Raw genomic sequence first — 24,993 nt, forward strand, 5'->3', positions numbered from 1 at the left:
CTAACATACACCCTAACCCCCTCACCCCCAAACACACACAAACACACACACACTGTCTCTCTCTCTCCCCCTCCCATTCTCCTTCTTTCTCACACGTTTCCCACATTGTCTAATATTATTATGGTGTGTCTTTATACCTTTCTGTCTGGCTCATAAGCTCCCTGGGAGGCAGGAATCTTATCTGTCAAACACAGGGGTTCAGAATGCAGTACAGATTTATGTCCAGTTGCTTTGCTGCAGAATCCTGCTGTATCTCTTACTAATTATGATTCTGGACAAGTTATTGTGCCTGCTAAAAAATGAGGATATTAATAATAGCTACTTCATAGGGTTGTTGTAGGAATTTGACAAAATTTAAGGTTTTTGGGATAGCACCATGGATTAATTTTTATCATGATTACTTACATCCCTAATACCTAACTCAGTACCATATATTTGGTGGTGTTAAATGAACATTGAATAAGCATACCCAACCAAGAGCTGCTATGCTTTTGCTAAGTGTATTGGCAATAGAAACAGCATTCAGTTCAGTTCAGTTCAGTCTCTCAGTCGTGTCCGACTCTTTGCGACCCCATGAACCGCAGCACGCCAGGCCTCCCTGTCCATCCCCAACTGCCAGAGTCTACCCAAACCTATGTCCATTGAGTCGGTGATGCCATCCAACCATCTCATCCTCTGTCGTCCCCTTCTCCTCCTGCCCTCAATCTTTCCCAGCATCAGGGTCTTTCCCAATGAGTCAGGTCTTCGCATCAGGTGGCCAGAGTATTGGAGTTTCAGCTTCAACATCAGTACTTCCAGTGAACACCCAGGACTGATCTCCTTTAGGATGGACTGGTTGGATCTCCTTGCAGTCCCAGGGGCTCTCAAGAGTCTTCTCTAACACCACAGTTCAAAAGCATCAATTCTTCGGTATTCAGCTTTCTTTATAGTCCAACTCTCACATCCATACATGACCACTGGAAAAACCATAGCCTTGACTAGACAGACCTTTGTTGACAAAGTAATGTCTCTGCTTTTCAATATGCTGTCCAGGTTGGTCATAACTTTCCTTCCAAGGAGTAAGTGTCTTTTAATTTCATGGCTGCAATCACCATCTGCAGTGATTTTGGAGCCCAGAAAAATAAAGTCAGCCACTGTTTCCATTGTTTCCCCATCTATTTCCCATGAAGCAATGGGACTGGGTGCCATGATCTTTGTTTTCTGAATGTTGAGCTTCAAGCCAACTTTTTCACTCTCCTCTTTCACTTTCATCAAGAAGCTCTTTAGTTCTTCTTCACTTTCTCAAATTATCCAAAGACTAATAGCTACCAGCAAGACTACATAGATGCATTTCTTTAAAAATGGCATAAGATGAGTTATCCTGCAGCTTATTAGATGAGTTAATAGATGCTTTCTTCAGGACTTCCCTGGTGTTCTAGAGTTAAGAATCTGCCTGCCCATGCAGGGAATATGGGTTCCATCCCTGGTCTGGGAAGATCCCACATCTGAGGGGCAATCAAACCCATGCACCGACACTACTGAGCCCATGCACAGCAACAAAAGACCCCACACAGCCAAAAATAAAATAGATGTTTTAGTCAAAGTGATCTATTGGGAGGACTCAGTTACTCCATTTTTCTACTCAATTTCTAATTTGCAGAACAGAGGGAAGCATGTCTCTGGTATCACCCGCCTCCTCGTCCTCCAGTATCTCTATGAGTAAGTGAGGATGGAGAAACGGGGAAGCCTCCCAGTGGACAAAGGCAATCCGCCCAGAGATACACAGCACAACCGCTGGGCTGGGCTGAAGGACTGGGGATTTACTTCTGAAGCAAACAGACTTAATGCAGAGAAATCACTGCTGGGTTTACATTCTTAATATTTGTTTTCTTTTCATTAGATTTTTGAAGACTATGAGAAACTGCTTCAGTCTGAGAATTATGTGACTAAGAGACAATCTTTGAAGGTAATGTCAAATTTCTTTAGGTTAGAGTCTCCAGAAGTTGACATTCTTGTTCCTAAATGACTGGTTTAATAGTGGACAAGTAGGAAATTCTCTGGTGGTCCAGTGGTTAGGACTCTGAGCTTCCACTGCAGAGGTCAGGTGTTTGATCTCTGATCAGGGAACTAAGATCCCTCAAGCCATTCAGCACCACCAAAAAACAAACCAAAAAATAGTGGGCAAGGAAACACAGAAAAATTATTCTCTTTTTTTCATAACTTGAGAAGTATTTTCTATATTATGGCTGTGTGTATTGGTCACTCAGCCGTGTCTGACTCTTTGTGACCCCATGTAGCCAGGCTCCTCTGTCCATGGAATTCTCCAGGCAGGAATACTGGCGTGGGTTGCCATTTCTTTCTGCAGGGGATCTTCACTCAGAGATGGAACCCGGGTCTCCTTTATTGCAGGTAGATTCCTTACCATCTGAGCCACCAGGGAAGCACATGTTGACAGTACTTTGTAGCAAAACAAGCTAAGTGCCCTGCTTCAAATACTTTTGGGAAGTAACAGTAAAAGTATTAAGTACAGCGTAAGCACAGGATGAGGAGTCTGTGTTTGTATGTAACCAAATAGCATTTGTGATATGAGATTCTGTCCAACGAAATGCCTGTAGAAATGCCTGTCCCTCATCAGACAGGGACCCAGCAGAGTAGAGCCACATCCGTCTATGAGGGATCTCCCCTTCCTCAGTGGAGAGGTGCCTGGAGGCAGTCCTTTTGCCCGCATGAAGAGGGACAGCTCCTGAGGGAGTGGGCATTGGCTGGAACTGTATCTCTGCCCTTCAGATCCTACTCAGAGCTTCAAAAGAAGGTTTTTGGCAGATAATAATTTGATGTCTTTTGTCAAGCCGTTTATATGATGCTTGAGCTTACTCAATATTATTTTATATTATTATTTTATTTATTATTTCTAAAATATATTATTTTTATATTATAGAACAGTGCATTTGTTTCTAAATGTTGGATACAGTTTTACGCTCATATATATTATTACATATTCATATTCTATATATTATTTCTAAAATATATTGTTTTTGCATATTGACATTATAGAACAGTACGCTTGTTTCTAAATGTTGGATGCAGTTTTAAGCTAAAGCAATAAATTAAATCTGCCTTGTAGCACTCATTTGTCAGTTCACTGTCCCCGTGGCTGTGTCGGCCTTGATCGTGCTCCCCTGTACCTGCGCCCTCGCTGCTCCAGCTTTACCCATTGAGGGGGAGATCAGGGGACTTCAGGCAAAGGCCATCAATGCTGTGTTCTCCCATGTCCAGAAAGCTTGTTAAAAGCAGTTGAAGGGGCTTCCCTGGCAGGTCCAGTGGTTAAGAATCCATCTCGAAGTACAGGGGACATGGGTTCAATCCCTGGTCAGGGAACTAAGATCCCGCATGCCTTGGAGCAACTAAGCCTGCACGCCTGCAAGTACTGAGCCCACACTCCATACCTAGGGTCAGTGTGCCACAGTGAGAGATCTTGCACGACATAACTAAGACCCTATGCAGCAAATAAATAAATTAATTAGAAATATTTTTTTAAAAAGAAGCAGTCAAAGATGAGAGTACATCCTGTTGGCATAGCCATGTACTGAAAGAGTCAAGCCAGGGAAACTCTGTGTTGCAGAGGTGGAGGACTTTGGAACAGGAAACAGAGGTGACAGTGCTCTAAAGGGCCAATGTGCAGCTAATCTCTCATGAATTTTCCAAGTCCTTCCTCTTTTTAATGGGCATCTGTCAGATACTGGACCAAAGTAGAGAGGTTGATGTGAACTAAGATGCTTGAACAAATTTGGATCAAGAAAGCTGGGGTCATGGGCTTAGAGTTGATCCTCGCACCAATTCCCACAGTGATGAGAACTTGTGGCAGATTTTTCTGAGATTGACAGTCTCTAGGGCTTTAGGCAAAGTTATAAAGCTGACTTTTTTTTTACCCAGATATCTCCCTTCTTGGACTTCTTCCTGCTTTTCTTTCCCACTGTCCTGTCATCCCGTCAAATGCATGTGCCCTCATTCTCTTCTCAGGATGTTTTCAACCCCACCTGGTCCTGTTCCCTTGTTAATATTTGTAAAATGGTTAGAGCAGAACCCATCAAATGGTAAGGGCTGGATATATTTTCTAAAGAAAATTGAAGTAAATTTCATTAATAAATATTCTTCATCATTGTCCCCAGAGTTCAGTCTCTGGAAGGCACTGATCTATTCTAAATAAATAATTGGGACTAGGGTATGAGTTAGAGGGCTTCCCAGGTGGCTCAGTGGTAAAGACGCTGCCTGCCACAGCAGGATATGCATGAACAAAGCTAATGGAGGTGATGAAATTTCAGTTGAGCTGTTTCAACTCCTAAAAGATGATGCTGTGAAAGTGCTGCACTCCATATACCAGCAAATTTGGAAAAGTCAGCAGTGGCCACAGGACTGGAAAAGGTCAGTTTTCATTCCAATTCCAAAGAAGGGCAATACCAAAGAATGTTCAAACTACCGCACAATTGTAGTCATCTCACAAGCTAGCGAAGTAATGCTCAAAATTCTCTAAGCCAGGCTTCAACAGTATGTGAACTGTAAACTTCCAGATATTGAAGCTGGAGTTAGAAAAGGCAGAGGAACCAGAGACCAAATTGCCAACATCCATCGGTCATCAAAAAAGCAAGAGAGTTCCAGAAAAACATCTATTTTTGCTTTATTGACTATGCCAAAGCCTTTGACTGTGTGGATCACAACAAACTGTGGAAAATTCTTCAAGAGATGGGAATACCAGACCACTTACCTGCCTCCTGAGAAATCTGTATGCAGGTCAAGAAGCAACAGTTAGAACTGGACATGGAACAACAGACTGGTTCCAAATTGGAAAAGAAGTATGTCAAGGCTGTATATTGTCACCCTGCTTATTTAATTTATATGCAGAGTACATCATGAGAAACGCTGGGCTGGAAGAAGCACAAGTTGGAAGCAAGATTGCCAGGAGAAATATCAATAACCTCAAATATACAGATTATTCACCCTTATGGCAGAAAGCAAAGAAGAACTAAAAAGCCTCTTGATGAAAGTGGAAGAGGAGAGTGAAAAAGCTGGCTTCAAACTCAACATTCAAAAAACTAAGATCATGGCAGCCAGTCCCATCACTTCATGGCAAATAGATGGGGAAACAGTGGGAACAGTGGAAACAGTGAGAAACTTTATTTTGGGGGGGCTCCAAAATCATTGCAGATGAAATTGAAAGAAGCTTGCTCCTTGGAAGAAAAGCTATGACCAACCTACACAGCATAGTAAAAAGCACAGACATTACTTTGCCAACAAAGGCCCATCTAGTCAAGGCTATGATTTTTCCAGCGGTCATGTATGGATGTGAGAGTTGGACTATAAAGAAAGCTGAGTGCCAAAGAATTGATGCTTTTGAACTATGGTGTTGGAGAAGACTCTTGAGAGCCCCTTGGACTGCAAGGAGATCAAACCAATGTATGCTAAAGGAAATCAGTCCTGAATATTCACTGGAAGGACTGATGCTGAAGCTGAAACTCCAATACTTTGGCCACATGATGCAAAGAACTGACTTCCTTGGTAAAGCCCCTGATGCTGGAAAAGACTGAAGGCAGGAGGAGAAGGGGATGATGGAGAATGAGATGGTTGGATGGTGTCACCGACTCAATGAACATGAGTTTGAGCAAGCTTTGGGAGTTGGTGAGGGACAGGGAGGCCTGGTGTGCTGCAGTCCATGGGGATGCAAAGAGTTGGACATGACTGAGAGACTGAACTGCACTGGGTTTGATCCCTGGGTCAGGAAGATCCCCTGGAGAAGGAAATGGCAACCCACTCCAGTGTTCTTGCCTGGGAAATCCCATGGACAGAGGAGCCTGGTGGGCTATACTCTGTGGGGCCACAAAGAGTTGGACACGACTGAGTGACTGATCACACACACACACGTGTATGAGTTAGACTTTTTCCTACCAGGATGCATTTGCATTTAAAAATCCAAGCCTCTTCACCCAGTAGATGTATGATTAGTACAACCCATAATATACATTTGGTGGGTAACAAAGGTGAGAAAGACACATTTCTCACCACCCTGCTCTCCATCATCCAGCTTCTCTTCCTCTTTTTCCATGGTTCTGCAGTTGAAGACCTCAGCACTGTTCCCAGTGACTCTGGCAAAGAGCATCTGACTTTGTACAGTATCTGGTATAGAAAGTCTCCTTTAAACTCTCCCCTTTTCGGAACTTCCCTTGTTGTCCAGTGGTTAAGACTTTGCCTTTCAATGCAGGTGGTGCAGGTTCGATGCCTGGGTCAGAGAGCTCGTTCCCACATGCTGCAACTAAATATCCTGCATGCCACACAAGACCTGGCACAGCAAACAAAGGCATTAAAAAAAAAAAAAGCTCTTTCCTTTCAAACTGATTGTTACCTGCTTATTTACAGATGCCCCAGCCCACTCACAAGGTCTCTTTCTTGTTCATTGTTAATCCACCCACACATACTACATGAGCCACCATTTCTGCCTAAAATCCTTTACAGCTGACTCTCTCACCAATATTTGACTTACAACGTAGTAAAACCGAGCATTGGTCAGACATTGAAAAGCACTGGTAAAAGGCAGATAAAGCATATCAAGAATGCAAAAATTGTTCAAATCGTTATTGAAGATATCCTTTTTGAATGCTAGATTCTAGGTAAAGGTATTGCTTAGATGGTCTTGTATCACTCTATTCAAGGAATGAACTCCTTAAATATTGTTTGCTCTTGTCTTCAACCGAAGAACATGGTTCTGGAGAATTCCCCCATGCGCTGGTGGGTTTTCCTTTGGGAAATTAGATCTGTGGTAGCAGTGTGTCCTGTTTTGATGTAACAATGTTTATATCTCTGGATTCTGTAGTATTTTGTGATATTTCATAATTTTAGAAAACAAGAGAGGTTAGATTATTGTAAGTGTATTTACTCACAGTACCATGTAAGTAATAGACTGAAAACTAGGCTATTTTCTGATTCCAAAGTATTTGCTACCTGCTGCTTATTGTTAATCATATTCTAAATTTTTTGAACTATCTTGAGGTGCTTAGATTCTTGGTGTCAATAAAAAGAAATTAACAGAGAAATTCCTTTCACTCAGGTGACACAGCTTAGGATTTATTTCTTATCTTCTTCAGAGGCCTGGTATTTAATTACTAGCAGGAAAGATTATAATTCAGAAGAAGCTTGGTGGAATTTTGGATTTGGGGATGGCTCTGATATAAGCGTCTGAATGCAGAGTTCCAGAGAATAGCAAGAAGAGATAAAGCCTTCTTCAGCGATCAATGCAAAGATAGAGGAAAAGAACAGAATGGGAAAGACTAGAGATCTCTTCAAGAAAATTAGAGATACCAAGGGAACATTTCATGCAAAGATGGGCTCGATAAAGGACAGAAATGGTCTGGACCTAATAGAAGCAGAAGATATTAAGAAGAGGTGGCAAGAATACACAGAAGAACTGTACAAAAAAGATCTTCACGACCCAGATAATCACGATGGTGTGATCACTCATCTAGAGCCAGACATCCTGGAATGTGAAGTCAAGTGGGCCTTGGAAAGCATCGCTATGAACAAAGCTAGTGGAGGTGATGGAATTCCAGTTGAGCTGTTTCAAATCCTAAAAGATGATGCTGTGAAAGTGCTGCCCTCAATATGCCAACAAATTTGGAAAACTCAGCAGTGGCCACAGGACTGGAAAAGGTCAGTTTTCATTCCAATCCCAAAGAAAGGCAGTGCCAAAGAATGCTCAAACTACTGCACAATTGCACTCATCTCACACGCTAGTAAAGTAATGCTCAAAATTCTCCAAGCCAGACTTCAGCAATATGTGAACCGTGAACTTCCTGATGCTCAAGCTGGTTTTAGAAAAGGCAGAGGAACCAGAGGTCAAATTGCCAACATCCGCTAGATCAAAAACATCTATTTCTGCTTTATTGACTACGCCAAAGCCTTTGACTGTGTGGATCACAATAAACTGTGGAAAATTCTGAAAGAGATGGGAATACCAGACCACTTACCTGCCTCTTGAGAAATCTGTATGCAGATCAGGAAGCAGCCGTTAGAACTGGACATGGAACAACAGACTGGTTCCAAATAGGAAAAGGAGAATGTCAAGGCTGTATATTGTCACCCTGCTTATTTAACTTCTATGAGAAACGCTGGACTGGAAGAAACACAAGCTGGAATCAAGATTGCCGGGAGAAACATCAATAACCTCAGATATGCAGATGACACCACCCTTATGGCAGAAAGTGAAGAGGAGCTAAAAAGCCTCTTGATGAAAGTGAAAGTGGAGAGTGAAAAAGTTGGCTTAAAGCTCAACATTCAGAAAACGAAGATCATGGCATCCGGTCCCATCACTTCATGGGAAATAGATGGGGAAACAGTGGAAACAGTGTCAGACTTTATTTTTCTGGGCTCCAAAATCACTGCAGATGGTGATTGCAGCCATGAAATTAAAAGACGCTTACTCCTTGGAATAAAAGCTATGACCAACCTAGATAGTATATTCAAAAGCAGAGACATTACTTTGCTGACTAAGGTCCATCTAGTCAAGGCTATGGTTTTTCCTGTGGTCATTTATGGATGTGAGGTTTGGACTGTGAATAAGGCTGAGCGCCGAAGAATTGATGCTTTTGAACTGTGGTGTTGGAGAAGACTCTTGAGAGTTCCTTGGACTGCAAGGAGATCCAACCAGTCCATTCTGAAGGAGATCAGCCCTGGGATTTCTTTGGAAGGAATGATGCTAAAGCTGAAACTCCAATACTTTGGCCACCTCATGCGAAGAGTTGACTCATTGGAAAAGACTGATGCTGGGAGGGATTAGGGGCAGGAGGAGAAGGGGACGACAGAGGATGAGATGGCTGGATGGCATCACTGACTCGATGGACGCGAGTCTGAGTGAACTCTGGGAGTTGGTGATGGACAGGGAGGCCTGGTGTGCTGCGATTCATGGGGTCACAAAGAGTCGGACACAACTGAGCAACTGAACTGAACTGATGAATTTTATTAAAATATAAAGTTTTTATTTTTAAAACTCTTATTATTTCTACATGGTTTCACTGTGTGCTATTAAGCCTGTAATATGAAATTTAAAGAAACAGAAATATGAATCTTTTGCCATTTACTTAGTACAGTATTTCTTTATAATGCTTTGTATTATTATGAAATGGAACACTTTTACTATCAGTATTAATGAATAGACTAATATCTAACGACTAAAAGACTCAGTGTTTTTGGCCAAGTGGTTTAACACAATTGCTTGCTTCTGAAAAGTAGTGAAATTATATAAGGAGGATAGATTGATAGAATTTATATGTAGGCATCCCCATGTAATAAAAATTGAAGTGGTTTACCTGAACTTAACTCATAAATATCACTACAATAAATTTTCATTGAATATGTGTGTGCACAAATTTTAAATTTTTTAAATGAAATTTCTCTGTGGTCAAAAGACCTTTTGATATGTGTAGGAGTATATGATATATGTGTAGGAGTATATGATATATGTGTATATATTATACATATTATATTTAAATAAATATGTATCTACATAGAATTTTTAGTTACACAGAAGCTATATATTCATATATGTGTGTGTGTGTGCGTGCTCAGTGGCTTCAGTTGTATCTGACTCTGTGTGACGCCATAGACTGTAGCCAGGCTACGTAGCCCGCCAGGCTCCTCTGTCCATGGAATTCTCCAGCAAGAATACTGGAGTGCGTTGCCATTCCCTCTCCAGAGTATCTTCCCAAGCCAGGGATGGAACCTGCATCTCCTGCACTGCAGGCAGATTCTTCACCACTGAGACACCAGGGGAACCCCTAAGTGTGGGTATATGTGCAGATGAATATATGTGTGTGCATATCTGTATGTATATCTTCAGAAGCTTCTTGTCAGTTTTACAACCTAGCATAATTGTTTTGAGCGTCTGGGAGCCGTCCCCCTGGAATGTGAACATCTAGGAAGACAGCACTCCTGCCTCTCCATCACAGGAGAGTTTAACCTTGGTCCTGCTCTCCGAGCTGTAACCATTTGCTTGTCAGAGCGATAAGAAGGTTTATTATCGTCTTCATTAGTGGATAAAAGCAGCTAGGTAAAACAAATGGCTACTTCCATGGCTGGGTGAATTCAGAGTGGACTATGAAAAGGTGCTGTCAAGCCCTCTTATAGGGGAAAGAAAGGAAAGTGAGGTCGCTCAGTCGTGTCTGACTCTTTGTGACCCCATGGACTGTATGTAGCCCGCCAGGCTCCTCGGTCCATGGGATTTTCCAGGCAAGAATACCGGAGCGGGTTGCCATTTCCTTCTCCAGGGGAATCTTCCCGACCCAGGGATCAAACTCCGGTCTCCTAAATTGCAGGCAGACTCTTTACTGTCTGAGCCACCAGGGAAGGTCTCTTAAAGGGGAGTGACCAGTTATCTTTCATCTTGAGCATATATGTATGTACTGGATTATAACTGTTTGCCTGTATAAATGAGGCAGGATTGTATGTCTTTGTAATGTCTTCTGTGTAGAGTGCCTATAGCGTCATGCTCTGGATACACGTATTCAGTAATAAAACTGCTTTCTTTCTTTTTACACTTTGTGGAGAGGATTCTGTGTTGTTTGGCCTTTATTTCCCCAACAGTATCCACACACCTCACACAAGTTGTCAAGGCTACTGATGTGAGCAGGATTTGATACATGCCCTTGTGAAGCTTGTATTCTAAATAAGTTTACCAGTAACTCTGTTCTGCAAAGCAGAGTAAATACAACTAGGAGAAAGCAAAGAGCACAAAGGCAGGAGGGGAGAGTCAGCTGGGAGAAAAGTTGAGGTTGAGCTATAGAAACAGAAGGTAGAATGGTGGTTATAGGGTGAGGGGCAGGGGGATGGGAGATGTGGGTCAAAGGGTACAAGCTTCTGGGTATAAGGTGAATGAATTCTGAAGATCTAATGTACAGCATGATGGCTATAGTTATTAATACTGTATTGTAGGACTTCCCTTGTAGTCCAGTGGTTAGGACCCCAAGTTTTCAACGTAAGGGGTCCAGGTTTCATCCCTGGCAAGGAACTGTGATCTCACATGCCACACTTACAGCCAAAAAAAAAAATTCATAGTAATATTGTAGTGTATGCTTGAAAGTTGCTGAGAGTAGATCTTAACTAGTCTCACCACAAAAGGAGGAAAGGGTAACTACATGAGGTGATGGATGTGTTAATTCAATTGATTGTGGTAAATATTTCACAGTATGTGCTCGTATCAAATCTTCATGATGTACACTTTAAATGTATACAGTTTTGTCAATTACACCTTGCTAAAGCTGGGGGAAAATTGGCGCAAGGGGAGTTATGCCACAGAAGCAGAAGAATGAGAAAAAATAAGTGAGGTAGTGGAGAGAGGGATAGAGTAGCAATGAGTCCAGTCACAGTGGGTTTTGTTTTGGGTTGTTAAAAAATATTTTTATTTGTTTATTTCGCTGCACTGAGTCTTAGTTTTGCTGCCACTATGGTGAAAATAAAAGTTCAGCTATTTCCTGCCAGAGGGTCTTCAACTATTCCCGCTTTTGGCATTTTTATTTTGTTTTGAAGTGTCTTAGTCCGTTTGGGCTGCTATAACAAAAATACCAAAGACTGGGGGACTTAAAGAACGCACATTTGTTTCTCACAGTGTGGATGCTAGGAAGTCTGAGATCAAGGGGCCAGCAGCAAGAAAGCTCCCGGGGTCTCTTGTGTATTAGCACCAAACCCATGCATGGTGGCTCCACCCTCATGTCCTGTTGACCTGCCAAAGGCCCCACCTCCTAATACCATTGCGCTGGGGATTATGATTTCAACATATAGACTTACAGGGACAAAAACCTGCAGTTCATAACGTGGAGTAATGCTGCATTTTAGGAATTATTGTCCCCAGAAAATGTTCTGTTTTACTTTTTGATAAAAACTTGCTGTACGTATTAAATTTCATATGGACTCAGGGTCAATGAATTTTTTCTCTTCTGGCTCTATATTAGGTTTTGTCGTAAAATTTAGGGAGAAGGTAAGAGTCACTTAATATTGTCTGTTTTTCCAGCACTACCAAAGTATATTTATTCAGATAAGGGAGAGATCATTGTTGAGTCAGTTTTATTATTCTTATCCTATGTCAGTACCTAAGGAGCAATACGTTAGTGAGAATCACATTAAAGCAAAGGATAAAAATTAGAAACTAACTTCTGGCTAACTTGATGAAAGCTGCAGAGAGAGCTTTCTGTTTGTCTGCACTGGGCCTTTGTTGCTGCGTCTCTCTAGTTGTGGCGAGGGGGAGCTGCTCTCTAGTTGTGGGAGGCGGCCTTCTCGACGCGGTGGCTTCTCTTGTTGCAGAGCACAGGCTCTAAGGTGTGAGGACGCAGCTGCCACTGTGCATGTGGGATCTTCCTGGACCAAAGATGGACCCCATGTCCCCTACTTTGCAAGGTGGATCCTTAACCACTAGACCACTAGGGAAGCCTGAAAGAGCTTTTTTTTAAGCTGCAACAATGAATGGCATTAAAAAAAAAAAAGACTCAGAAATGGATTAAGCACTGACTTTAGCAAGACTGTATGAAAAGTTTAAAAATAACAAGGATAACTACAGCTTCCATGCCTGCGCTTTAAGATGCACTTAAGGACTCTGATTTTTTTTTTCACGTCAACATTCATAACTTACATTTTGTTTTCTGGTGAGAAAGGAGTGGGATATATTTTGAATAAGAGGACTCTCAGATTCTACTTTGGTTTTGTGTTTTTCTGTAGTTGCTAGGTGAACTGATCCTGGACCGGCACAACTTTGCCATCATGACCAAGTACATCAGCAAGCCAGAGAACCTCAAACTGACGATGAACCTCCTCCGGGATAAAAGCCCCAACATCCAGTTTGAAGCCTTTCACGTCTTTAAGGTAAACAGCACCCTGCAGAAATAATGTGGACATTCCTTTTCCAGTTTCAAATGGCAAAATCCCTATTTTGGACCTTCCTTTTGACTTGAGAGAACATGAACTAAGCAATCTGTCGGTTTTGTGTGACTTAGGTGAGATTCTAGAGTTATTTGAATGGATGCCCATTTGTTTCAAAAAGATTTGCTGATGAATCTATATCTCGAAATGTTTGCATCTTTTTCAGTAAGAAAATAGGTGGATATTGTTTCCCAGAAGTTACTAAGATAATCAGTGATTGAGCTAAAACCCCAACCCTGAGTGTCAGAATTTGAATGTTTCACTTCTGCCTTAAATGTTCCTTTGAAGTTTAAATGAAACGGAAAGAAACACAGTGTACTACTTTTATTCCTTGCTTAGAAATATTTTAATGCATTTTAAAAGAAAACTAGTCTATATAATACCTACTTTTTCGAATATTTTTTCTGTGATGTAAGAGTAATAAAATCATCTCCTAGAAACTTTAAGCAGTAGATTTGTTTAAAAGTAGAGTGGGGGCTTCCCTGGTGGTCCATTGGTTAAGAATCCACCTGCCAGTGCAGGGGACATGGGTTCGATCCCAGGTCGGGAAGATCTCGCATGCCAAGGAGCAGCTAAGCCTATGTGCCACAACTACCAAAGCCAGGACGCCCTAGAGCTCGCGCTCCACAGAAGAAGCCTCTGCAGTGAGAAGGCCGTGCACCACACCTAGAGAGTAGCCCCGGCTCGCTGCAACTTGCGAAAGCCCGTGCGCAGCAGTGAAGACCCAGCACACCCCAAAATAAATAAATAAAAATCTTTTTAAAAGAGTGAAAAGAAAGTGACATCACTCAGTCATGTCCGACTCTTTGTGACCCCATGGACTGTATGTAGCCCACCAGGCTCCTCCATCCATGGGATTCTCCAGGCGAGAACGCTGGAGTGGGTTGCCATTTCCTTCTCCAGAGGATCTTCCCAACCCAGGGATTGAACCTGGGTCTCCTGCATTGTAGGCAGATGCTTTACCATCTGAGTCACCAGGGAAGTCAAATCTTTTTAAAAATAAATTAAAAAAAAATAAAAGTAGAGTAGGTGAGAGAAATCTAATCTATAATCCACTAACCATGACTTAACTCTTGTAAAGATTTTAGTAAATTTTATTTTCCTGTGCACATATGTAAACATTTTTTTCTGCAGCTGAATTCACATTGTACACAATATTGATACACTAATTTTATCACTTAATGCTATACCATATGTGAACACTAATTCATTATTGTTATATATAGCTTTTTAAAAGAGTCAATAGTTTTACTGGTATCATAGTTTTTCACTGAGTATATTTAGTTTACTTAAATATTCCCATGTTGTTTATAGTTAGGCTGTGTTCAGTTTGTAGCCACAATGAGCATTTTACGTTTCTAGCTAATTTGTTTCCAATTTTAGGATTATTTTCTTAGGATCAGTATCTAGAATAGAATTAAGGGTTGAGAGAGTTCCAACCTCTTTTTCTTTTTTAAATCTTTGTAAGGTATATTCTGTGATTGAATTTACATATATAAGTCAGAGACACAGCAATTTTTAAGGTGTGTGATTGTTGCTTTGAAAGGTAAAAAAAATTTTAGTCGATTTTTCAAGCCACCAGATCTTTATTGTGCAAAAAACCACTAGAGCCATTCAAATCCCATATTAATTTATATATTCTATTTAATTGCATTCAGAATCCTAGCAAGTCTTTTTCTGGAACCTGACTAGCTGATTCTAAACTTTGTATGATAGAGCAATGGCCTGGGATTATCCGTGACAATTTTCAAAGAAAACAAGGTAGAGAAATCCACTCTACTATATATTAAGACTTCCTCTGGGATTTATCATGAGTGGAAATAGTACTGTATTGGCATGGAGACAGATAAATAGAGCAACAAAACAGAGTAAAGCCCAGAAGTGAGCCTGTGCAAATATGAAAATTTGATATTTGGTAGTGGAGAAATTATAAATCATTAAAGAAAGGGTTACTGTTTCTTAGTTCAGCTCAATCTCTCAGTCATGTCTGACTCTTTGCGACCCCATGGACTGTAGCACGCCAGGCTTCCCTGTCCATCACCAACTCCTAGAGCTTGCTCAAACATGTGTCCATGGAGTCAGTGATGCCATCCAACCATCTCATCCTCTGTCGTCCCCTTCTCCTGTCTTCAGTCTTTCCCAGCATCAGGGTTTTTTCAAACGAGTCAGCTCTTCACATCAGGTGCCCAAAGTATTGGAGTTTCAGCTTCAGCATCAGTCCTTCCAATGAATATTCAGGACTGATTTCCTTTATGATTGACTGGGTTGATCTTTTTTCAGTCCAAAGGATTCTCAAGAGTCTTCTCCAACACCCAGTTCAAAAGCATAAATTCTTCGGTGCTCAGCTTTCTTTATAGTCCAATTCTTATATCCATACATGACTACTGGAAAAACCATAGCTTTGAGTAGATGGACCTTTGTTGGCAGAGTAATGTCTCTGCTTTTTTAAATGCTGTCGAGGTTGGTCATAGCTTTTCTTCCAAGGAACTAGCATCTTTTAATTTCATGGCTGCAGTCACCATCTGCAGTGATTTTGGAGCCCCCCCAAAATAGTCTGTCACTGTTTCCATTGTTTCCCCATCTATTTGCCATGAACTGATGAGACCTGATGCCATGATCTTAGTTTTCTGAATGTTGAGTTTTAAGCCTACTTTTTCACTCTCCTCTTTCACTTTCATCCAGAGGCTCTTTAGTTCTTCTTTGCTTTCTGCCATAAGGATGGTGTCATTTGCATATCTGAGGTTATTGCTATTTCTCCTGGCAGTCTTGATCCCAACTTGTGCTTCATCCAGCCCGGCATTTTGCATGATGAACTCTGCATATAAGTTAAATAAGCAGGGTGACAAGATGCAGCCTTGACTTACTCCTTTCCCAATTTGGAACCAGTCTGTTGTTCCATGTCCAGTTCTAACTGTTGCTTCTTGACCTGCATACAGATTTCTCAGGAGGCAGGTAAGTGGTCTGGTATTCCCATCTCTTTCAGAATTTTCCACAGTTTGTTGTGATCCACACAGGCAAAGGCTTTGGCATAGCCAATAAAGCAGAAGTAGATGTTTTTCTGGAACTCTCTCTTTTTCGATGATCCAGCGGATGTTGGCAATTTGACCTCTGGTTCCTCTGCCTTTTCTAAATCCAACTTGAACATCTGGAAGTTCACAGTTCATGTACTTTTGAAGCCTGACTTGGAGAATTTTGAGCATTACTTTACTAGCGTGTGAGATGAGTGCAATTGTGCGGTAGTTTGAACATTCTTTGGCATTGCCTTTCTTTGGGATTGGAGTGAAAACTGACCTTTTCCAGTCCTGTGGCCACTGCCTAGTTTTCTAAATTTGCTGGCATATTAAGTGCAGCACTTTCACAGTATCATCTTTTAGGAGTTGAAACAGCTCAACTGGAATTCCATCACCTCCACTAGCTTTGTTTGCAGTGATGCTTTAAGGCCCACTTGACTTCACATTCCAGCATGTCTCACTCTAGGTGACTGATCACACTATCATGATTATCTGGGTCATGAAGATCTTTTTTGTATAGTTTGTCTGTGTATGGTTCTAGGAAAAGGATTATTAATATAGAAAACTCCCATCCACTATATTCAGAAATAAATTATCAGTAGAGGTCTACACTTGAAAAGCAAAACATCTTTTAACTTTTAAAAGAGAAAGTAAACCTTTTATGATGTTGGGGAAGGAAGAATTTTTAAAAAGAATTTGAAACCACAAAGCATAAAAGGAAATAATATTTGACATTTAAATTTAACACCTATTTGAAAAGACATCATAAACAAAGAGAGAGAACAGGACAGAATGTGGTACAGAGAGCTGACAAATCATTTAGAAAAAGGCAAACAATTAAACAGAAAAATGGGCAAAGGATACAAGTTGGTAACTTGCAAATGAGGAAACCTGTTTTTGTTGTTGTTTGTTTAGTCACTCAGTTGTGTTTGACACTGTGACCCCATGGGCTGTAGCCCGCCAGGCTCCTCTGTTCGTGGGATTTCCCAGGCAAGAATACTGGAGTGGGTTGTCCTTTCCTTCTCTGGGGGAAACCTGATTGACCAACAAATAAGTAAAGATGCTCATCTCAGTGGCAATCATGGAAATGGCCATTAAAATATCAATGAGATGTCACATTACATTTTTCATATTGCCAAAAATGTTTAGGTCTGACAAGATCAAATTGTGGTAAGGTTGGGGGAGCAGTCAGTTTGTACACTGTAAATTAGTATGAATACAAGCACTTGGGAGAGCAGTTTAGCAAAATAAAGTACTGAAAGTGCCCATACTCCTGATTCCTAAAATCTCATTTCCTGGATAGTCTTGCTCACAGGCATAAGGAGTTATGTACCAAAATGTTTATTGCACATTGTTTAGCATGAAAATGAAAAAAAAAATGGGTATCTGCAGAAATCTAGGATAATAAATTGTGATATATTTATATAATAGCATATTAGTAATGGGTTAAAATTAATAGAGTTATATGGAATCAATGTAGGTAAGTCTCAGAAACACTGAGTGGAATTAAGCAAATATTAAAAGGATTTTATTTATTTAAAGTTTAAAAACATGAAAAACTATACTATGTATAGATTCATACATATGTAGTTAGTGTCTAGGAGAAGGCAGTGGCACCCCACTCCAGTACTCTTGCCTGGGAAATCCCATGGACGGAGGAGCCTTGTAGGCTACAGTCCATGGGGTCACTAGGAGTTGGACACAACTGAGCGACTTCCCTTTCACTTTTCACTTTCTTGCATTGGAGAAGGAAATGGCAACCCACTCCAGTGTTCTTGCCTGGAGAATCCCAGGGACGGGGGAGCCTGGTGGGTTGCCGTCTATGGGTCACACAGAGTCGGACACGACTGATGCAACTTAGCAGCAGCAGCAGCAGCAGCAGTTAGTGTCTAAAAACCTGCATGGAAATGATAAATACCAAATTGAGGATAGCAGTCACCTCACAGGAGAGAGAATAACATCAGGAAAGAGAATGACATCAAGAAGTGTCTAATGGCCTTTAATTTTATCTGTAATGTTTTATTTTATTCAGATTCTGAAGGCACATATGGCAAAAATGATAGAGCTGATGGTGGGAACTTGAAATCTGCAGTGTTACTGCTGTGCTCTTCTCTGTTTGTATTATTTCATAAGGAATAAGCACAAATTGGATGGAATAAAAATAGGCTCTTGCAGGACAGGAAAATGCCTGCACAGTATAAAATGATAGACCCTCTTAAGATCCTTCCTTTTTGACTGAGGAAATTATAGAAGGCTTGCCATTGTTTTGTCATTCCAGCTCCCACAGAGTTTTACTTTGCCATCCTAGATGAAAAGATGCTTCATATAATTTTGTTCCAAAATGCAGTATTGTAGAAGTATTCAGTGGGTGGCAAAATAGAAATAACCTACTTCCATCCTGTGAGATCAGAATTTGGATTGTCTCATTATTGGACAGAGTACTTGCATGTGTATAAACTGGATGTACCCTGGACCCTGACTTTCTTCCTTCCACTGAAGTGCACACTGAATTACTTGCCAAAAATAATGTTTTGTTATTTAGAAAAATAAAGTTATTTTTCACAGGTTTTTTTCAGTTCTTTATTAATAGTCTCTTTCCCCAAGTACCTTCCATAAGATACAGAAAATGTGGTCTAAAAATGTCTTCACCAGATTATTAATGGCCAGTTTTCATTAGCTTGCTTGAATCTTTCAAAGACTTGAATGAGATGCCATTTCATGTTTTCTCTGCTATTGACAAACAAGATTGTATGATGGGAAAGGACTGGCCGGAACTCAAGAGACCTGGGTGTTTGTTGTGGCTCAGTTGCCATCAGTGACTTTGGGCAAATCCATTCGGATCTTCACTTGCAAAATGTTAAATTAAAAAAGTTGAAGTTAGGGACTTGCCTGGTGGTCCAGCGGCTGAGACTGCATGCTCCCAGTGCCCTGGGCCCGGGTTCGATCCCTGGTTAGGGAACTAGATCCCATATGCTCCAACTAAGAGTTCAGATACCACAACTAAAGAGCTAAAGGTCCCATGTGCCACAACAAAAATCAAAGATACCATGTGCGGCAACTAAGACCCAGCACAGCCAAATAAATAAATAAAAATTAAAAAAATGTTTAAAAGGTACAGTTAGATTAAAATGAAAAAAGTCTGGACAAGGTGGAAGGGAGGCTCAAGAGGGTGTGGATGGATGGATGTATTTATACACAGAGCTGATTCATCCTACTGTACAGCAGAAATAACAGAACATTGTAAAGCAGTTATACACCAAGAAAAAATAAATAAATAAACATGCAGTATTTTTTTTTTAAGTGTAATTCCAGGATACTAGGTTCAGGAGACCTTTGTCTCTATGATCCTGCCTCTTCCAGAGAGGTGCCCAATGTGAATTTAGGAATCCACTATGAGCTGGTATCTCTTTCCTTTCCCTGTTAGCCTCCTTAATAGCAAAGGACCCGACTGCCACTTTCTACTAAGCCATGTAGAGGATGGGGGTGGTCAGTGCCTTTCAGCTCACCACTCTCAGAGCTGCTGGAACTTGAGCATATGTGGTGCGTGAGTGAGAAGTCGCTTCAGTCGTGTCCGATTCTTCACGACCCCATGGACTCTAGTCCCAGGCTCCTCTGTCCGTGGGATTCTTCAGGCAAGAGTATAGGTGTGAGTTGCCATGCCCTCCTCCAGGGGATATTGTGGACCCAGGGATTGAGCCCCTGTCTCCTGCTTTCCTGCACTGGCAGATGGGTTCCTTACCACTAGCACCGCCCAGGAAGCCCAGTTTTGTCTCAATTATTACATTTAGCCATATGCACAGAAAAAATGGGCTTCCCAGGTAGCTCAGCAGTAGAGAATCTGCCTGTCAATACAGGGGACATGGGTTCAATCCCTGTGTTGGGGAGATACTCTGGAGGAATAACTGGCAACCCACTCTAGTATTCTTGCTTGGAGAATCCCATAGACAGAAGAGCCTGGTGGGCTACAGTCCATGGAGTCACAAAGAGTGGGACATGACTAAGCATCTGAGCACACAGCAAGCACTAGTCTCGTTGCGGTTTTCATTTGTGTTTCCTAGTGACCTAATGATGTTGAACTTTTTTTTCACATGCATATTGATAATTTATATATTTTCTTTGGGGAAATGTCCACTCAAGTCCTTTGCCCCTTTTAAAAAAGCATTGTGTGTATTTTTGTTGTTGCATTAGAAGAATTATTTATATATTCTGGATAATAGACACTGGTCATAGGCACGATTTGTTTCTAACCTTCTTTATGTTGTCTTTTCACTCTCTTGATAGTATCCTTTGATGCACAAATGTTTTAAATTTTGATGAAGTTCGCTTTACCCGTTTTTTTCTTTTCTTGATCATGCTTTTGATGTAGCTGTGAAACCAGTTAAAGGTCATGAAGATGTACCCATATAGTTTCCTCTAATATTTTTATTAGCTCTTACATTTAGGTCTTTGATCAGTTTTGAGTTAATTTTTGTTTATGGTGTGAAATAAGGATCCAACTTAATTTTTTTTTTTTGCATGTGGATTTCCAGCTGTCCCATGTTGAGTGTTTGCTTTTTTTAAATTATTATGAAAAGGTATTGGGGTTTGTCAAATACTTTATCTGCATGTGTTAAAATGATCGTATGGTTTTTTTTCAATGTAATCATGTGTCATATCGACTTCCTAGAGCTGGTTTCATGAAGTTCCATAGGCTAAGTGTCCTAAAGCAACAGAAAGTTGTGTCTCTGCATTCTGTCGACTTAAAGTCCAAAATCAAGGTGTCGGCAAGCTTGTTTCCTTTTGGAGCTTTCAGGGAAAATCTGTGCCTCTCTCCTAGCTTCTGGTGGTTGCCAACAGTCCTTGGCACTCCTTGCCTTATAGATGCATAACCCCAGTCTCTGTCTCCATCTTTTTTGTTTTTCTTTTTAATTCAAGTTTATTCATTGTATCTGAAGTAAAGCTGATTTGGCAGCATTCCTGTCTGTCTCCATCTTCACATGGCATTTTCCTCTGCATATGTCCGTGTGTTTCTGTGTCCAAAATTTCCTCTTCCTCTAAGGATACTGGTATTAATAGTGGGATTCAGGCCCAGCCTAGCCCAGTATGAACTCATCTTAATTTGATTACATCTCTGCTTCCAAATAAAGTCGTATTCACAGGTACCGAGGGTTAGGGCTTGAACATTCACCTTTTGAGAGGATGCAGTTCAGTCCAGTACATGTGGTGTATTACATTGATCGATTTCATTATGTTGAGGATGCTTGTATTTCTGGGATAACTCCCAATCGGTCATAGTGTGTAATCCTTTAAATATTATTCTGGACTTCATTTGCTTGTCTTTTGTTGAGGATTTTTGTATCTTCATTCATAAAGGATATTGGTCTGTAGTTTTCTTGTGGTAGTTTTGTCTGGCTTTGGTAACAGGGTGATGCTAACCTCATATAACGAGTTAGGAATTATTCCCTTCTCTTTTATTTTCTGGAACAATTTGAAGTAGATTGGTGTCGATTTTTCTTTTAAAATGTGTAGAATTTACTGTGAAATCATCTGGTCATGTCTGAACTTTTGTTGAGAAGTTTTTGGTTCCTGATTCAACTTCCTTAAAGAAATAAAAGATCACAAGAGAATACTACAAATAATTGTACGTCAATAAATTAGGTAACGTAGATGAAATGGACAAAATCCAAGGAACATACAATCCACCAAAAAAGAAAGAGAAAATCTGATTCATGGACTCTCATTCCACCTACACCGTAATTTTCTTCTGAAAGGGAGTAAAATCTCAGGCTTTCTGTGTTCAATAACTCAAGTAACAGATGAGAGGCGGGAGGGACCCGTGGTTTCCAGGTGTGCACCCCTTGACCTGGGTGTTTGTTTCCCCATGTTTCAGGTATTTGTGGCCAGTCCTCACAAAACACAGCCTATTGTGGAGATTCTTCTGAAAAACCAACCCAAACTCATTGAGTTTCTGAGCAACTTCCAAAAGGAAAGGACCGACGATGAGCAGTTCACCGATGAGAAGAACTACCTGATTAAACAGATCCGTGACTTGAAGAAGGCGGCCCCTTAAAGCCCCACCAAGTTTCCTGCCACTGTCGCCATCTCGTTTATTCCGTTCGTATGACAAGTGTCATTTCAGAAAGTAGCCATTCTTGGGAAGGCTGTGGAGGTGCCTGCTTTTCCTCAATCTGTCATTCAGGGTAGGTGGGATATAATCATTTGAATGAAAAAAATTAATTTAGAATAATATATTCATTGTAACCTGTGATTATTTATATGAAATCAGAGCCATTGTATTGGGGAATTGATGAAAGAGCAACTTTAACACTTTCTTAATGAAAGGCAGCAAGGCTGTGGGCTTGCAGATGAGCCCTCAGTCACCACGAGCCACCAAGTGCTGGGAACTTGAAGGGTGGATGTCACCCAGTCCTCAAGGAGGATTAAATTCTCAGAGGAGAATTGGGAGTTGGGGCAAGAGGCACAAAACTGTTTCGCCTATCTGCCCATTTGCCCACAAATTTCTTAAGGCATTAAGAAAATAAGATCCAGTATTTTCAGCCATTCCATATTCTATTCCCTGCCCACATCTATTAACCATAATCATTCATTCTTAGCTTCCTAGGAAACTGCTACTCTCCTTTCTGCTTATGACCCCACATTCCATCTCAATGAATCTCTTCTGCACACCTGACTCATGGTACACACACACACACATACACCCTACTCTGACCAGATTAGTATGGAACCAACTAGGTATAAACAGGATGGTCTAACAAGGATCACAGGCATGGAGGACCCAGTGGGGTAGGACCTGCTCACTTGAAAACTTGTAACCGACGGTTAAGAACCACAACTCTAGCAAAAGTAATTGCTGTTTCACAGACTTCTATAGGGTTAGTGAATATTTGGGATATTTCATTCATACTTCTTAATTTGGGAAAGAAGTTTTGTGGTGAAAGTGTTTTTCAGAGTAAGAATCATTGCATCGAGATGCCTAGTGTGTGTAAAACCACAGGTGCAGAGGTCACACAGGGCTTTAGACCACTTATACATAAGGGAACACTGCAGTTGGGAGGGCAAATGATTACATGCATGAAATGTCCTCAAAGGACTAAAGCAAATTTCACTCTAATTTCTGATCTGTCATGGTAATTTCACATCAGATTCTTCACTGAAAAGGTTTCTGTGAAAATGTTGGTCTCAAGTACTCTCTTGCATACTAGGATGATTTAGGAATTAATTTGTGTGTTTTAAAATAAAGGTCACGGTTTGTTTTCAGACATCAAGTGTACAAAATGGAATTTTAAAGCTATATTTACAAGACATTAAAAGTACAATTGTTAGTCTGTATTTTTTTTTTTAATGATTCTTGTTTCCAGATCATGAATTAGTGCCTTCCATAGGAATCTTCACTTTTTACAATGTAGGGTACTATGTTCTCGAACCAGATATTTCTCCAGCCAGAGAGGGGAAGATCCCTCTCCAGGATCCACGCTCTTGTAGATTTAGCATCTGAAGCATCACCTGGCGTGGTTTCATCCTTCTTGGCTGCGTTTATCCTCACCCCCAGCCCCAGCGTTGAATTCTGAAGCAGATGCTTTTGGGTCTGCTGGAGATTCTTGTGGCAGCACTGACCAGTGCTGGACCATCTGATGGCCTTCAATCTTACATCGCTGAGGTCAGATTATTTTTATAACATTCCCTGACAGTCCAGAGTCTCTTCGAATCTGACTTTTCTGGTTTTGTTTGTTTAAAAGAGATGAGTATAAATATTAAAAAAATAAAAGGAAGAAAGAAAGAAGGCGCAGCAGACTATTGGAAATTTATTTCTTTGCTTAAATACTGTCCCACACGTCATGGGACACGTACTTTCAAGTGGAAAGCAAAGCCTTGTTAGAGTTCTTTTTTTGATAAGTAAAACATATTTTATTTCCCCTGAGCTTGAATTAGCTCTTTCCTAGCAAACCCCCGTAATAAATGAAGTAGCTGGGGTTTTGCCGTGATACAAATTTGTAAATTGTTAACGTGAGAAAGAGGGAGCCAAAAGCTCACAGTTAAAGTATGTTTGCATAAAAGCCACTGTAAATATTGTGAGATTTGAGTTTCAAAAAGGTCATATTTAATAAGCCATTTCAAAAGCACACATTTAAATAAAGACTGACTAAATGAAAAGGTGCCACATACTCCTTGGTCGGTTTCATTTCTCTCTGCGTGTCCCGCCCCTGTGTTCTTATCACCGCTCCAAACAGGGAAAGCACCGGCTGCCGGGAGGCCCCACGTCCCCCCGCCCTGTGAGGCTCACTGCCCTTGACCAAGGGCTGCCTGTCAGGCAGTAGACATTTCACGGGTGCTTCACTACAGCCAGAGTCATTCCCATTTTATATTTGAGGAAACCAAGGCGCTAAGGAGTTTACCCCAGGCAACATGGACCAGAGCTGGGGAACAAAGCCACGGTGGCCAGAGGCCAAACTCCTACTCTTAGGCTTTTTTTCATCCCCAGGGCTGTGAAGGAGGGGCGGGCCTGGGGGTCTGGACTCATGCTGTGCCCTCCCCCACTGCCGCCTGGCAGGCTCCCAGGGGTGAAGGCTCCAGAATGAAGCCAGGATGGATAGAGTTCATATTGTTTTTGGACGGGGCTCTGGCTCAAGCCAGGCGTTTGCCCAAATGTTAGGCTTATTATCATGGGAGGAAAGGCCAAGAGGCATGCGGTCTTTGAGCAACCGTTCTGCCAGCCAGCCTCTGTGGCTGCCCGTCTTTGGGAGGCTCTGGGGAGCAGTACCTCCTGGAGGGGGCTGGGCAGCGAGCTTCCCAATGCCTCTGTCAGCAACCGCACTTGCTGGTCCGTGTGACACGCAGCTGCTCTGAGCCACGGTGCAATCTGGAAACGACATACGACCTGAAAGTGACTGGAATTGTGTGAAGGAAAATGAAATTCAAAAATCACTAGGATTTTTAAAATATGAAATGATAGTTGTTTTAAAATAACTTGACGGGTCTTTCTAGTCTTAGAGGCACTTAAGATTTATATCTTTTACTTGTTTTTTTCTGTGTTATCCAAAAGAATATTGCACGTATG

At 41.2% G+C, this 24,993-nt stretch overlaps 1 protein-coding gene across 4 annotated transcripts in view; it reads left to right on the forward strand.

Annotated features, from left to right (window-relative positions):
* The window catches only part of CAB39L (calcium binding protein 39 like), a 91,500-nt gene extending 67,402 nt beyond the window's left edge, over positions 1-24,098 (forward strand). For 3 of the 4 annotated variants that reach the window (XM_018056744.1, XM_005687457.3, XM_018056746.1), the window contains 3 exons: positions 1,880-1,945; positions 12,727-12,870; positions 21,808-24,098. In XM_018056744.1, the coding sequence (XP_017912233.1) occupies positions 1,880-1,945; positions 12,727-12,870; positions 21,808-21,987 (390 nt within the window). In that variant the 3' untranslated portion in view covers positions 21,988-24,098. The remainder of the gene's footprint in view (positions 1-1,879; positions 1,946-12,726; positions 12,871-21,807) is intronic. The other variant, XM_005687459.3, reaches the window with a different exon arrangement.

Source organism: Capra hircus, chromosome 12, assembly GCF_001704415.2.
Source record: "Capra hircus breed San Clemente chromosome 12, ASM170441v1, whole genome shotgun sequence".
NCBI classification, from domain to species: domain Eukaryota; kingdom Metazoa; phylum Chordata; class Mammalia; order Artiodactyla; family Bovidae; genus Capra; species Capra hircus.